At 39.6% G+C, this 16,661-nt stretch overlaps 1 protein-coding gene across 2 annotated transcripts in view; it reads right to left on the bottom strand.

Moving 5' to 3' along the window:
• The window catches only part of PLA2R1 (phospholipase A2 receptor 1), a 122,883-nt gene that overhangs the window by 31,178 nt on the left and 75,044 nt on the right, over positions 1-16,661 (bottom strand). For both annotated transcript variants that reach the window (XM_043894828.1, XM_043894826.1), the window contains exons 12-17: positions 15,549-15,751; positions 13,348-13,493; positions 8,536-8,620; positions 5,772-5,904; positions 5,187-5,222; positions 4,385-4,542 (exon numbers count right to left, since the gene is read on the bottom strand). In XM_043894828.1, the coding sequence (XP_043750763.1) occupies positions 4,385-4,542; positions 5,187-5,222; positions 5,772-5,904; positions 8,536-8,620; positions 13,348-13,493; positions 15,549-15,751 (761 nt within the window). The remainder of the gene's footprint in view (positions 1-4,384; positions 4,543-5,186; positions 5,223-5,771; positions 5,905-8,535; positions 8,621-13,347; positions 13,494-15,548; positions 15,752-16,661) is intronic.

The raw sequence follows: 16,661 nt of genomic DNA, 5'->3' as shown, positions 1-16,661 counted from the left end.
CCTTTTCATCACAGGGGACTGGAATGCAAAAGTACATAGTCAAGAGATACCTGGAGTAACAAGCTAGTTTGGCCTTGCAGTACAAAGTGAAGCAGGAGAAAGACTAACGAATTTTGCCAAGAGAACACACCGGTCAGAGCAAACACCCTCTTCCAACAACACAAGAGAAGACTCTACACATGGACATCACCAGATGGTCAACACCGAAGTCAGACTGATTATTTGCTTTGCAGCCAAAGATGGAGAGGCTATATATAGTCAGCAAAAACAAGACAGGGAGCTGACTTTGGCTCAGACCATGAACTCCTTATTGCCAAATTCAGACTTAAATTGAAGAAAGTAGGGAAAACCACTAGACAATTCAGGTATGACCTAAATCAAATCCCTTACATTTATACACTGGAAGTGACAAATAGATTCAAGGGATTAGATCTGATAGACAGAGTGCCTGAAGAACTACGGATGGAAGTTCAAAACATTGTATAGGAGGCTGTGATCAAAACCATCCCCAAGAAAAAGAAATGCAAAAAGGCAAAATGGTTGTCTGATGAGGCCTTACAAATAGCTGAGAAAAGAAGAGAATTAAAGGGCCAAGGAGAAAAGGAGAGATATATGCATTTGAATGCAGAGTTCCAAAGAATAGCCAGGAGAGGTAAGAAAGCTTTCCTCAGTGATCAGTGCAAAGAAATAGAGGAAAACAATAGAATGGGAAAGACTAGAGATCTCTTCAAGAAAGTTAGAGATACCAGGGAAACATTTCATACAAAGATGGGCACAGTACAAGGCAGAAATTGTAGGGACTTAACAGAAGCAGAAGATAGTAAGAAGAGGTGGCAAGAATACACAGAAGAACTATACAAAAAAGATCTTAATGACCCAGATAACTATGATGCTGTGATCACTCACCTAGAGCCAGACATTCTGGAGTTTGAGGTCAAGTGGGCCTTAGGAAGCATCACTATGAACAAAGCTAGTGGAGGTGATGGAATTCCAGCTGAGCTATTTCAAATCCTAAAAGACAGTGCTGTGAAAGTGCTGCACTCAATGCGCCAACAAATTTGAAAAACTCAGCAGTGGCCACAGGACTGGAAAAGTCAGTTTTCATTTCAATTACAAAGAAAGGCAATGCCAAAGAATGCTCAAGCTCCCACTCAGCTCAGTTGTACTCATCTCACACTCTAGCAAAGTAATGCTCAAAATTCTCCAAGCCAGGCTTCAATAGTACATGAACTGAGAACTTCCAGATATTCAAGCTGGATTTAGAAAAGGCAGAGCAATTAGAGATCAAATTGCCAACATCTGATGGATCATAGAAAAAGTAATAGAATTCCAGAAAAACATCTACTTCTGCTTCACTGACTACACTAAAGCTTTTGACTGTGTGAATCATGACAAACTAGAAAATTCTGAAAGAGATGGGAATACCAGACCACCTGACCTGCCTCCTGAGAAATCTGTATGCAGGTCAAGAAGCAACAGTTAGAACCAGAAACAGAACAACGGACTGGTTCCACATTGGGAAAAGGGTACGTCAAGGCCTATATTGTCACCCTGCTTATTTAACTTTTATGCTGAGTTCATCATGCAAAATGCCAGGTTGGATGAAGCCCAAGCTGGAATCAAAATTGCTGAGACAAATATCAATAACCTCAGATATGCAGATGACACCACCCTTGTGGCAGAGAGCGAAGAGGAACAAAAGAACTTCTTGATGAAAGTGAAAGAGAGTGAAAAAGCTGGCTTAAAATTCAACATTCACTAACTAGATCATGGCATTCAGTCACATCACTTCTTGGCAAATAGATGGGGAAACAGTGGAAGCAGTGACAGACTTTATTTTCTTAGGCTCCAAAATCACTGCAGATGGTGACTGCAGCCATGAAATTAAAAGACGCTTACTCCTTGGAAGAAAAGCTATGACCAACCTAGATAGCACATTAAAAAGCAGAGACTCTTACTTTGCCCCCAAAGGTCCATCTAGTCAAAGCTATGGTTTTTCCAGTAGTCATGTATGGATGTGAGAGTTGGACCATAAAGAAAGCTGAGCACCGAAGAATTGATGCTTTTGAACTGTGGTGTTGGAGAAGGCTCTTGAGAGTCCCTTGGACTGTAAGGAGATCCAACCAGTCCATCCTAAAGGAAATCAGTCCTGAATATTCATTGGAAGTACTGATACTGAAACTGAAACTCCAATACTTTGGTCACCTGATGTGAAGAACTGACTCATTTGAAAAGACCCTGATGATGGGAAAGATTGAAGGCAGGAGGAGAAGGGGATGACAGAGGATGAGATGGTTGGATGGCATCAGTGACTCAATGGACATGAGTTTGAGCAAGCTCCGGGAGTTGGTGATGGACAGAAAAGCCTGGCGTGCTGCAGTCCATGAGGTAGCAAAGAGTGGGACAGGACCGAGCAACTGAACTGAACTGACTGATGAACATTGGGGTGCATGTATCTTTTAAAATTAGTGTATTTATTTTTTTTCAGATATATACCTAGGAGTGGAATTGTTGGATTCTTTGAGGAAGCTTTGTGCTGTTTTCCATCGTGGCTGCACCAATTTACATTTCCACTAACAATATACAAGGGCTACTTTTCGGAGGCTGGATTGTTTTAATATAAGGCATATGCTATTCTGCTGCCCACAGCGGTTTTTGAAAATGAACTTTTAAGTCAGATGACTTGGGTTCACTTCCAAATTCCAAATAGCTGCTGTGTAACAAAGTTGTTTCACCTCTTTAGAGTCTTAGCTTCCTCATCTGTAAAATCTGCTGATGACAGACTTCCCACAGGGAGTTCTTAGAAAGATTGAATGCCATTAAACATTAGTGCTTCGCAGTGCTTGACACTGTTACAGTAAGTATTGGCCAATGATCACTTCCTTTTGGGATGTGCCCTTTACATGTTGATAGATTGGTTTTTAGCCATTCACCTGGTCTCTTATTACTGCCACTTGGGGCAAGGAGTCTGCCTCTGCCGTCTAGCTAAAGAAACAAATGTATTTTCTGAGGTCGTAATATATAACTTGTTGATACTTAATGTTCTGGTTTTGACTTGAGTGTTCCATATGTAGGAGATGAAGAGTAGTAATATAATGCATGAACCGATACTAGGGAATATCCTATTCTCCTGGTTGGTGTGCTACTGTGTCTCTGTGGGGCAGTGCAGTCATCACCTAACCCCTCTGGTTCTTGGCTTTTCCATCAAAACTCAGTAGTGGACCCAACCTGCATCCTCCTCACTGTATGTGTATCAAAGAGAATTACAGAGACAGGAAAGCCCTATGAGATGGGAGGGAAGACATTTCTCTTATAAGTCAAGGATGCTTTAACATAGAACTTCTTTTTAACAGTTAACTTACAAACATATGAAAAGATGATAGATTAATAAAGGATTCCTGGAGACCATGAAATAATGTTAAATTATGGAAAAAGAAAAAAGACTCTCTCTTACCTTTAACAGTTTCCTAGGGAAAATTAGGAATGAGGTTGTTCCTCCCTGGTGCCCCCTTGGTAATCTGTATAGACTTCTCTCTTTTCTGTTACTACATCGTGTTATTTCCAGCTTTTTAAAGACACTGACTATATCTCATTTTTGTGTCCTTGACATTTTTGTGTCCTTGGCAAATACCACAGTGCCTGAGACAAAGCTAATGCTCAGTAAATGCTTGCTGAAGGAATACACTGAATACCTGACACTATTCATTGGTAGTCTATTTCATATTTAACAGATTTTTCATACTCCTTTCTAATTAGCCTAGCTTCTCAAAGGATTAAGTCCAGTCTTTATCTGAAGTTGAAATGTAGAACCACTCCTTATCATTTTCTGTATAGAGTCTAAAAAATATTATACTCTTATAAGTAAAATTTGGAATTTTAAAACAGCATGCACCTCCCAGTAGTCCTTGTTCGTCATCAGTGTTTTATCTTCCTGCATGCCTCTATCCACTTACCTTTTTCTAAAATACTACGTAGTTCTATTTACTTGTATTGCTTGCAGTCTTCTTTCCTAGACTAGACTATAAGCTCCAGGTGGGTAGAAATTTGATCTATTGTAAGCACTGATAAAACCTCAGTCCCTAGAATTGTAGATTCAGAATAAATATGCATTGAATGATGGAATGAACCTCACAAAACAATAAAATGCTACTCACTCATCCTTGTTGCTAGAAAAGCATGAGAAGTGAAATAACTCATGAGCATAGTAAACCTGTGTTTCCATTATTTCCTCTAAATCTTTGTAACAGGAGGAAAAACAATTCTTAAAAATCTAAGACTTTCAATGAAACAAATCAATGTCTGAAGTCTTTTGAAAACAAAACTCCTCAAGGACTAAAGAAGGAGTTAAGCTCTGAGTTTCTCATAGTTAGTTGAATTTAAGTACCGCTCTTATTTTGCTGTGGATGAATTCTTGTTCATGTGCAGAATGAATAGTGAGAATATCACTGCGCAGCCAGCCACAGACAAACTCAAAGGAGGACCATTCCGAGGCAGAAATATGAAAAAGGTACTCTGCATCCTGATAAAAGAGCCAGGGTGCATCTGAAAGAGAAATAAGCAATGGAAGTGATACAGCAGTTATTGAGCAATGTAATGCAAACTTAAACAGGGTGTGCTATGATTGACCTCACATGTGTAATTTAGTCACTCAACATTGAGAAAATGTGTGTGAATACACCTAGTCCCACACATACATAAGTATACAGTTTACTTATTTTCACTGGTCTCTTTCATATATGAAACACGTATATTCCAAAGTCTGGGCTAGATGCATATTTTAAAATCATGTGCCATAAAAATGGAGTTAAGCTATGATATTAGTCTTTAGTAATATTTAATGACATTTTGATTTAAAAAAAATATGTATCTATTTATTTGGCTGCACTGAGTCTTAGTTGTGGCACGTGGGATCTTCCATCTTTGTTGTGGCATGCGGGATCATTAGTTGCGGCATGTGGAATCTAGCTCCCTGACCAGGGATGAAACCAGGGCCTCTTGTATTGGGAGTGTCGAGTCTTACTCACTGAACCACAAAAGAAGTCCCTAGTTTGATTATTTATGAATGGTTAATTTGAACAAATTAGTCCCTAATTGACACAAGAAAAGAGTAACTCCATTGGTGCTATGTAATAACAGAGTAATGGTATAAAGTAGCATAAAGTTAGAAATTCAGGGGTAGTTCTTACCATACTGATACCAGGATGGAACCTTGGGTCTCACATCTGTAAAGTAAAAGCAAGCCAGTGTGAGTGACGTTTATATTCAGATGTACTATATCTGAATTACTTCAGGCCTAAACACAATATTTTGGACTTTGCTTTTTAAAAGATTATTGAGAACCAGATGTTGTTTGGAAAGTGATCAGTTCTCCTACTTGAAGAGGAGGCTCAAGAGAGCGCTCTGGTTAAGGAAAAAAGGTTGTGAGCACTTACTGTCTGTCACACACTGTGCTGGTGCTTTCACTTACTCATCTGGTAAGTCATTTTGTTTGTTTGTAATGTCACAGTGACATTTCTTCCAGGTTGTACTTGCAAAATATGATACTCCACAACATGGCAGTTATCTTCATTTCCCACTAGCTTAGCATACTGCACTGGTATCATTTTTTCTCATTCCACCATGATAGACAATTTTTGCTAAAATGGTGCAATCTGGTTCATCATGAAGGTTGTTGGTACTGCTTTAATTTTAGACCTCTGTAACTGTTGCCTTGGGAAAATGCTATAGATGATTAGAAAGCAAACAAATAGTAAAGATCTTAATATGTTTACCTCTTGGAATTTTGCATATCCATTCACGTTTGGAACCACAGTATGAGGGTAGCAATGTTTTATTTGCCTTATAAACAGCACAATTTCTTGCATCTTCTCCAAAATAAGAATTGTCTAAAAATGAAGAGACAACCTGCAGCAGATGAAGTTCATTATTCCTTAATACTGATTCCCCACAAAAGGTTTCAAATGATCAAAAAGGCAGCCCTGTAGAAAATCACAACAGACTTCTGGAGTAAGCAAGTTATGATGCCAGTTAAAGGTGGTTCCACATTTGTGAAAAGCAAGCTAATGAAAACTTCAGCATTTTTTCTTGAAGATTCTTTTTCTGTTTTTTTTTTTTTTTGGTTTGTTTGTTTTTTTAAAAAGAGGCATGCTACTCCTTTCTCCAGAAGGAATAAGTCAGGTGAACTTGCACTGTTTTCTCACTTAAGGTTAGGCTAACTCTAGGATCCATTTTTAGTGGCTCAAGGATCTTTCAGAATTGAATCTCATCTATGATGTAGATTCTTTTGCTTTTAGTCTCTAATACTAACTTCTAAGTCAACCCTAGCTTTAATCAAGAAACTATCTATTTCTATGAATGATCATACAACAGGAGTATTGACTAGAGATTCAAACTTCTCAATGATTTAATGACTACTTGACAGAAATGTGGACAGACCATGAGTAAGACTCAGGTAAAAATCTGAAAAAAAGAGGGTTTTGAAACAATTTATGCTTCCCTGGTAGTTTAGGGGTAAAGAATCTGCCTGCAATGCAGGAGACACAGGTTTGATCCTTGGGTTGGGAAGATCCCCTGGAGAAGGAAATGGCAAGCCACTCCAGTATTCTTGCCTGGGAAATCCCATGGACGGAGGAGCCTGGCGGGCTATATTGTCCATGAGGTCGCAAAGTGTATGAAGTCACTCAGTCGTCTCTGACTCTTTGCGACCCCATGGGCTGTAGCCTACCAGACTCCTCCATCCATGGGATTCTCCAGGCAAGAGTAATGGAGTGGGTTGCCATTTCCTTCTCCAGGGGATCTTCCCTACCCAGAGATTGAACCCAGGTCTCAAAACACATTGTAGACAGACTTTTTAGCGTCTGAGCCACCAGGGAAGTCTATAGTTTGACACAATTTAGCGACTAAACCACCACCACATACTCGCCTTCAAATATGTACAAAGTCATGCAATAATTCATCTAACTTTTATATATATATATAAAGCTCAGATTCAGAGAACGGCATGAGTTTGATACTTATTCTATCCAGTGCTAAGTGGTAGGGACTCAGTCCACTGCTTCATGGCTTTATCTCATTGATTCTGAACCAAATTGTCTATGCCTCTCCTATTACTAATAAGTTTGTTTGTTTTACTAAAAGACATTGTCAGCCTCTATGCACCACATTTTATTTTCCAAGTGCCATATTGATGGTAACCACCCAACTGTGCTATGTGGTGGCTGCCATTAATGGGGCAGGTCAACCCTGCGTTATGCCCCTTCCACTCTCTGGGCCTTGGCTTCTTCATCAGCAGAATAGATAGGTGAGGCTAGGTCATCTCCAAGATCTCTTCCTGACCTCTGGTCCTGGAGCCCTTGTCAAAGAAGCAGTACTGGCATGGTATTGTGTTTTTTTTTTCAACTAGCACACTCATTATTTTTATTCCCACTTAAGCATATAGTTTTTCTGAAAACCATTTCCTTGCTACCGATTTGAACACCATCTATGTATCAGGTCTAAAGATCCCTTTTCCCTATTGATCTTTACTATGTCAAAGTTTGGCTGCTGCTATTTTGCCAATGAGGAGACTTTATGACATTGTGGCTTTGGAGGCAGACAACCTATATACAAATGCTGTCTCTCTTATGTATTATTTTAGGCAAACTACTTAATCAGTTTAACACCCACTATGCTGAATCACTGTAATGATGAAAAGAGATGATGCAGGGTTGCACTCAGCTCAGTGCTCAGAACTTAACTGGGGCTCAATGAATAGGAGCTGTATTAAATGCTTACTGCAGGCTGTTGCTAACCCCAGTTCACTGGTGAAACTATACAATTTGATTTTTCTTGTGCCTTCAGATGGATCTCATTTTTTTTTTTTTTTTTTTTTTGTTCTCATTTTAATTTGGGTTACTGCTTCTGTTTTTTTTTCCCTATCATGAGGAAGATCTCAGAAATCCTCATAGTGCCTGAAAAAAAAAAATGTAATTGTGAGTTCCTTCTTTCCTACATGAGGCTTTTACACATAAGAGGCTGAATGAAAAACAATTTTTTTTTTCCTCCCAAATAATTTTCTTTGACTGAGAAGGAGGTGCAGCTTCTTAAACCTGGCATTTCTGTTCTTTTAAAGTGAGAGAAACTGAAGATATTTCTTTTCACTGTGACATAGACAAGGGTCTCACCCTCATATGATCAGGTGCTATGCAGGAGAGGGAGGATGGGGCAGAGGAAGCATGGTATTATTTTAAAGAATAGTTGCTTCTCTGCTGGAGATTCTTCACATGGGAGATGGTTTTCAGGGCTTTTTCAGAGATTTTGATTTCCTTTTAGGATGAGATTTTATAGCTAGCTTTGGAACTATCTGGCTAGCAAAGGTTTCTCAAGACCTTGCTGAAATAACTCTTTTAATACCAAGGTCTGGGGCAGTTTTTGATTTAGGTCTGAGTCATAGGGAACATGGCTGTTCTTTCCAGATTCTCTTGGTTGGTTTACCAAGTGGTTCCAGGGCCACCTGCTTTAAATTCATCTCCTTTTCTCCAGCTTGGAAAGACTTACAGGAGTTCCATCAGACCATTCCCAAGAACCAGCATTCAGTGGGTTTCTTTTATTAAATCCAATCCAGAACTGCCTTTCTTCTGTCCTGTGAAGAGAAAAACTAAAACTTGGCCCTTTGCAATGAATTCACAATATTATGTAACAGGTTCAAAAATTCTTTGAAGTATTTAGTTATGCAGGAGACAGCTGACACGACTAGCAGAACTGATAAATGAGCAAGCATTTATTGACCATTTCCCGTAAGCAAAACCAGAGCTATAAAATGAACTGAGCAAAGACTAATCTCACTTCCCACCTCTCTTGGTTTGTATGGTATGCTCATTGGGGATGGGCAGTTGGGAGAAAAGTCTGCCCATATTGAGAATATGGTTTTCTCATGGTCGTTAGGAATGGCAACACCTTTCAATTAGGGCAAGAATACATGAAAGTGAGTTGGTAAGAAATTTGGGAACATCTTTTCCCGACTTTTCCTTATTTATTTACTACTTTACTGCATATTTATATTACTTTTCTATGTTCGTTGTTCTTTTGTCAAATGTTCATGTACTCTCTGAGGGTTAATCACCACCACCACCATTTAATAAAAGGTTTACAGCGGGTTTGGTTCCTCCAACCATATCCCAGGGTAAATAATTCCACGATGAATCAGTCTGAGGCATGGTAGATTAACTTCAGCCATCACCACTGGTTAGACTTCATGAGAAGCCCCACAGAGAACCATCTTCCCTCCTATTATGTGGTGGAGCAATATGTTAAATCACAGAGTATTCAATACATCAAGCAATAAAGGCTAATAGTACAATGAACCATCTCACTAAGATAATTTTCTGAGGATAATTTTGAAGAATTAAAGATTTAAAGGATTGAGAAGTCATGACAGAGGCTTTATTTTCCTTAGTGCACAGAAACAAGCCTATTGTGAAGTATCTCCTCAGATGTTTGAGCTCTTTTTGCTGAATGATACAAATGAAAGTAAAATGTGACTTAGAAAGTTCCAGCATCACTGAGACCCACTGGTCACTGCCATGATTATAGCTTACATTTAAGGTTGTGGGAAGGTGAGAATGCTGCCTGAAGCTTAAGCCAGGCAGATTCATCTCAGTGACCAGGCTGAAGACCCACATCACTCTCCCTGTGCTGAGAAGTTTTTATTCTTTTTCTCACTGAATTCAGGGTTCTACATTTTTCCTGCCATATACTCACTCCTAGAATATGAACTGGTATTTATTTTCCCTCCAACAATTGCCTAAAGTTGTATAATTTTAACTAGTTAATATATGATGAAAATAAAAATAGAAAAATAGTGCCATAGGAAGAAGAAGAAGCACTATGCTAACGATGAGCATTATTATTATTATTTATTGTTATAATTATAATAATTATTAATATTATTAATTGTTGTTAATAAATGATGGTTTATTTGATATAATTAAGCATGAGATTTGGCTGAACTCCCTGGCAGTCTTGGACAAAGAGTAGAATATACATTATATAGCTTTTGTGATTAGGTGTGATTTTGTGAATATCAATAATTTGATAGATACTTGACACTGAATTCTGTGAGACATTCCAAGTGTGAGAATTTATATAAACAGAAGTGATATAATGAAACTTGATGTTACAGCAAACTTGGAGGCAGTTTGCATGTAGTGTTTCATAGGGCAGACCTTACAATACACAAGTATGAAAGGATGTTTTACAAGGGGCTGAGCCTTTGATTGTGTAGACCACAACAAACTCTGGAAAATTCTTAAAGAGATAAGAATACCAGACCAACTGACCTGCCTCTTGAGAAATCTGTATGCAGGTCAGGAAGCAACAGTTAGAACTGAACATGAAACAACAGACTGGTTCCAATTAGGGAAAGGGGTATGTCAAGGCTGTATATTGTCACCCTGCTTATTTAACTTATATGCAGAGTACATCAGGAGAAATGCTGGGCTGGATGAAGCACAAGCTGGAATGAAGATTGCCAAGACAAATATCAAATCAGATATTCAGATGACACCACCCTTGTGGCAGAGAGCAAAGAGGAATTAAAGAGCCTCTTGATGAAAGTGAAAGAGGAGAGTGAAAAAAGTTGGCTTAATACTCAGCATTCAGAAAACTAAGATCATGGCATCTGGTCCCATCACTTCATGGCAAATAGATGGGGAAACAGTAGAAACAGTGGCAGACTTTATTTTCTCAGGCTCCAAAATCACCACAGATGGTGACTGCAGCCATGAAATTAAAAGACACTTGCTCCTTGGAAGAAAAGTTATGACCAACCTAGACAGCATATTAAAAAGCAGAGACATTACTTTGCCAATGAAGGTCCATCTAGTCAAAGCTATGGTTTTTCCAGTAGTCATGTATGGATGTGAGAGTTGAACTATAAAGAAAGCTGAGTGCTGAAGAATTGATGCTTTTGAACAGTGATGTTGGAGAAGACTCTTGAGAGTCCCTCGGACTGCAAGGAGATCCAACCAGTCCATCCTACAGGAGATCAGTCCTGGGTGTTCATTGGAAGGACTGATGCTGAAGCTGAAACTCCAATACTTTGGCTACCTGATGTGAAAAACTGACTCATTTGAAAAGACCCTGATGCTGGGAAAGATTGAAAGCAGGAGGAGAAGGGGATGACAGAGGATGAGATGGTTGGATGGCATCACTGACTCAGTGGACATGAGTTTGAGTAAACTCTGGGAGTTGGTGATGGACAGGGAGGCCTGGCATGCTGCAGTCCATGGGGTCGCAAAAAGTCAGACATGACTGAGCGACTGAACTGAACTGACTGAATTGAGGTCGTGAAGCCAAGTTACAACTTATAACAGTGGAGATGATCACATCTCCCTTGGATCTGAGGCCGCATACATGACTAACAATCCAATAAACCAGGAAGCTTCTTGAACTTTTCCTCAGCCTCAGAGAATCTGTCTGACTCAGCAGCCCTGGCATGAGACTAGAGGGCACCTTGTTATCAAGTTTCCCAAGTGAGTGTGAGAATCAGCCAAGTTTGGGAACCATGGTCTCAGGCCAGTATTTCCTGCAGGGCCTAGCAGTTCTATGGCGTTTTAGATAAGTGGTATCAAAAAAAAAAAAAAAAAGTTTTGTGGTCAAAGAAAGAGCTTCCTTCTAGAAGCCTTTACAATACTAATGTATATGGCAAATTTCCAAGATAGCACCTTGTTTTGCAAACATATTTGACCACAAAATCCCCCTATTTCCCCTGGAGTATTCCATGAGACACACATTGGGAGATAGTACCACCTTTAAGGTCATTTTTATAGACGCTAGAGGTGAATAATTTGGTGGTGTTACACATTAACCTTCTTAGGGGAGGGTCCTAAAGGAAACTTATGGGGTAGGCCAGGATTTTCCTCAAAAAGTAGTTCTGGATTTTCTCAGAGATTCAGATAAGTGTTTCATTGAGACTTCAGACTTCCAGAGCTTGGAACACAGTACTCAGTATTATATTTGTTTGTGTTAAAATAAATGAATGAAAGTGTGCCACCCCTCCTCCTCTCAGACCACAGCATCCTCAGGGGTAGGATTTTGTGTCACATCTGTTGCATTTTCCAGCCACCCATGCATCGCTGGTGGCTCAGATGGTAAAGAATCCACCTGCAGTGCAGGAGACCTGGGTTCGATCCCTGGGTTGGGAAGATTCCCCTGGAGGAGGGCATGGCAACCCACTCCAATATTCTTGCCTGCAGAATCCCATGGACAGAGGAGCCTGGCAGGCCACAGTCCATGGGGTCACAAAGAGTCAGACACGACTGAGCGGCTATCACTTTCACTTTCATGCATATAGTAGTGTCCCTTTCACAGAAGACATTCCCAAAATACATGCTAAGACAAGAATATTCTACAGTAAGAGGCCAAGGAATGAGAAGGCGTGCTAAAAGAGAACATGATGGCTGTTTTCAAATATTTGAAAATTGAGTAGACTTGATCTGTATTGCTCTGGCTTACTACAAAGTTGATCTTTGAAACTAGCCTCCAACAATGGAATGGATTATATCCCAAGTAAGGAGCACTTTGAAACTGAAAAGAATTATGTAGACGGTAGATGGCCATAGGCATTTGGTAGAAGAAATTCCCCTACTGGACTGGAGGTAGCACAAGACCTCTTATGTTTCTTCAAATTTAAATTTGATTGATTTTCTAACTTCACAGAATTGAAGATTCTGTAAACTTGCAAGATGGATGCGAACAAGTGAATGCCTCTTTCCTCAAATGTAACATTAGAAGGTTGGATTGGGATTTTTTTTAAAAATTAGTGAGACTTTCTTTTTTTCAAACAAAATCTCACACGGATCCCTTTTGCATACAAAACACCTGGAAGTGAAGTCGGTTGGACCTACTCTCGTGACTCGAGTCAGTGAACAAGAAGCTGACTGCCCACTTGACCTCTCCTGCTCTGGGGGTTCAGGACGTTCCAGACCCTCAGATATCACTTCTGCTCTGGGGGTTCAGGACCCTTCAGACCTTCACATAACACTTGGAAAATCACTGGGATAGGTAATTTCTGAACTTGGCAGAAAAACTCTAAAATTCTGTTATGAGGCACACAGAAAAGATTTCAAGTATCAAAACAACCACTACTTTGTTCATTGTTTTATGGAATGAGAACTTAGTGCAATATAAATATAAAATTTTAAGTATGTATTTTGCTCTCACAACTAGTTGCTTGTTGGTTTTAAACTTAAATACTTGAGGTTTTGAATATCCCAAACACTCCAAATATTTGGAATACTCAACCCTAAGAAGTCATCACTGGGAGACAAAATATTTGACTGCAATTTTTCAAAATTAACAAGTATTTACCGATTGAATTTTGAATATAAAAGCTCATTCACAAAATTCTCTTCCTCAATATGGGCAAAGCTTGCAAGATGAGCTCCAAATTCTTCACAAAATTCTTCAGCTTCTCTCCATGTTCTTTTCATCAGGACTTTTTCACTGTGAAATACCTGTATAGAAAAAGGGAAAAAGGTTGACACAGTAATAAATAACATAAGGCTGCTTAACTCTGGACAAAAGGATTACAGTAATATAATTGTTGTCATTATTCTACATTAAAGGCTTGACCGAGAAAGGAGAAATAACATTTATTGAACTAAAATGTATCTACTTGTCTAAAAACTATTATATCATTTTATTCTCAAAACAAAGATATGAGGAGGATATGATGAAGACTCTTTTCCTCCATAAGAATTCTTTTTGCCCCCCTCCTAAATATCCTATGACTGGTATATGCTTGTACCTTAGTAAAATGTTTGTCAAGAGATGAGGAGAGTCAGGCTAAGAGAAATTTACAATTTCAGGTCAACAAATTTCAGGTTACAAATTCAGGTTACAAATTTCAGGTCAACACAGCCACAGACTAGCAGAGCTAGGATTAGACCCAATATTCCGTGGCTGAAGGAATCTGGCTGACTCAGGGGAAGAAATGAGAAATGAGACCTGAAACCCAAGACAGGTATATTTCTAGGGCTTTGAGTCTTGTGTGCTCTTTATATGCTCAGTCATGTCCAACTCTTTGTGACCCCATGGACCATAGCCCACCAGGCTCCTCTGCCCATGGGATTCTCCAGGCAAGAATACTGGAGTGGGTTGCCATACTCTCTTTCAGGGTATCTTCCTGACCCAGGGGTCGAGCCTGCATCTCTCATGTCCCCTGCACTGGCAGGCAGGTTCTTTACCACTAGTGCCACCTATATTTCTAGGGCCTTTGGGTCTTAGCTGTACCTAAATTGTTTCTCAGCTGTCCTCCAAGTGGCATGAAGAAGTCGGTCAAATGGAAAGTATGCTTTTGACTTTATTTAAGGTCAAGTGTGAGGAGCCAATGAGCCAGAGCTTCAGATCCCAGACCTCTGTACCTTCCTCATTTTTAACTGTCTGATGCTATGCTTGAGTCTCTGATGCCAGGCGGGCACCCTGCAGCCAGGCTTCACCAGGCTCTAATTTGCTGAGACCAGAATGAATGGCCTTCCCAGTCCCATGGACCACAGCAAAGACTTTCCGTCTTTTTAAATTATATGTCAAAACTCACCTCCTCTGGGAACCTTTTTTCAAATCACTTTAAATTCATAAGTCCTACCGCTATGCCTATCAAACACACCATATATTTGTTGATGTATCAGGGTAATGTGTAGTAGAAAAAGCACTGGACAGGTAGTCCCAACACCAGGAATTTATTCTGTCAATAAATAATTGTGATCTTGGGTAAATCACCCCATCTCACTGCATGCTGCAGTATACTCATTTCCAAGGTTTAACTTATTGCTCTGTGAGGTTACTCCTGGGCCCATTATTCCATGAATTTAATGTAGGATTAGACATGTATACATGTAAATTGAGTGCATTCACAAGCCATTTATGAGACTGCAATATTTCTAGAGACAGAGGCTGTCTCTATTCTGCTCTTCATGTGCCCATGTGCCAGAGAAGAACTTTCTCCCAGCATTTTGGAAATATCTATTTATATGATGAACCAAAGATAAAGCCGCCAAACAAGAACATCATATTTCAAAAATATATTTCTGAGAAGATAATAGACACTGACTTAAATCTAGGATCTGAAGATGATTTGCAAAAAGACATTTCTTCACACAAAACATATATACATAAACTTTTGATCATCAAAAGCTGCCAAAGCTATTCTTGGCAGCAGAATGGCATTATTCCATAATAAGAACTTTATTCATTGGCTTACAGACAATATGGAATTGTACCATTTCCATACCCAGTGAGTGTCTGCCTTGTCCATTTGTAGGCAATAAGAATAATATTGACTGGAGCCTTAATATCAGTCCTCATGAGGAGGCCTTGGTGTCACCAGGATCTGTCAACACTTTGACTTAAAAATTATTTTGGAATATAACTGAAGGGATGGAGACAGCCAACAAATACTAACTGCCTGCTGTCTGCCAGGCACTGTTCTGGAATAAAGGAACTCAGGATACACGGACAAAGTTGAAATAATGTTGGTTCCATTGAGAATGCCCATGTAACTTTCACATTACCTTGAAGCAACTGGCCAGGCCAGGCTCTGACTCCCAATCCAAATAGCAGGGGTGAAAGGGCCATCCTTCTTCTTGCTTGGTTTTCCCCCGATTTTCCACTGGTTGCTTGCACAGGGACATCGCCTTAAAGTGTCTACAGTCCTTCACTTCCCAGCGACCAGGGTGACTCCTCCCTCGCATGACAACACAGCCACCACTGTAGCCTAAAAAGCAGAAAGCAACACTGTACTACCGGACCACTAGAACATTTTGTGCTTGGAAGACAGCTCTTTAGAGTGTTGGGTAATTGACATCTTGTAATGAAGCACCCAGACCAGAACAATAAAGATGAAAAAGGATGCTTTAGCGGCATGATCATCTCATTTCTCTTCATCTCTGGAGAAAAGAATAGTAGATCGAAAAGTGAGAGAAGAGAGACTATGCAGCCTGAAATTTGGGCATTTTGAGCTCAGATGGCAAATGATGGGCAATCAGGTGCTGTTCCAATGTGGGACCGAAAATATTCCTCATATCTCATCAAATGCCAACATGCCTCTACTTTGAATTACTGGGCTTTTTAACTGTGCAGAGGAAATCTTAACTCACAATTTATTGAGCAGCTACCCTGTACACTGTGCTTTCAAACACTACTATGAAAAATTAGCAATGAAAAATGCATGGTGCTGATCCTCTGAGAAATTGATTCAACAGGGAAAAATACATCGATGATGGAGTCAGGCAGTGTGTGAGGTACTCAACAGAGAACCTCACCTCACTATGGGAGAATGAAGTATATTCCAAATGGGGTGAAATTCTGGGGGCAGCAGTGGGGGCAGACATCAGGGAAAAACCATCTTGTTATGGGCAGGCCCCATTTTATTCTTTTGTGTATGTTTGAACATACTGGAAAATGAAGCATATTTTCCCGTAAAAACAATTTCTAGGTTAAGATTCTCAGGTTTGTCATCAAATGTATACAACTCATATGGTAGCTGAAAAATACACTTCAAATTTCAGTGAATAGTAGAAAATCCCCTCCAAAAATAGAACAAAAATTGAGTAAAAATGAGGCTTTTTTTTTTCTTGAATCCGGAGTGATCATTCAATGAACTAAATCAACATTCAGCAACAACA

Source organism: Cervus elaphus, chromosome 33 (assembly GCF_910594005.1).
Source record: "Cervus elaphus chromosome 33, mCerEla1.1, whole genome shotgun sequence".
Lineage (NCBI taxonomy): Eukaryota > Metazoa > Chordata > Mammalia > Artiodactyla > Cervidae > Cervus > Cervus elaphus.
This window is presented reverse-complemented; position numbering and strand designations above follow the sequence as displayed.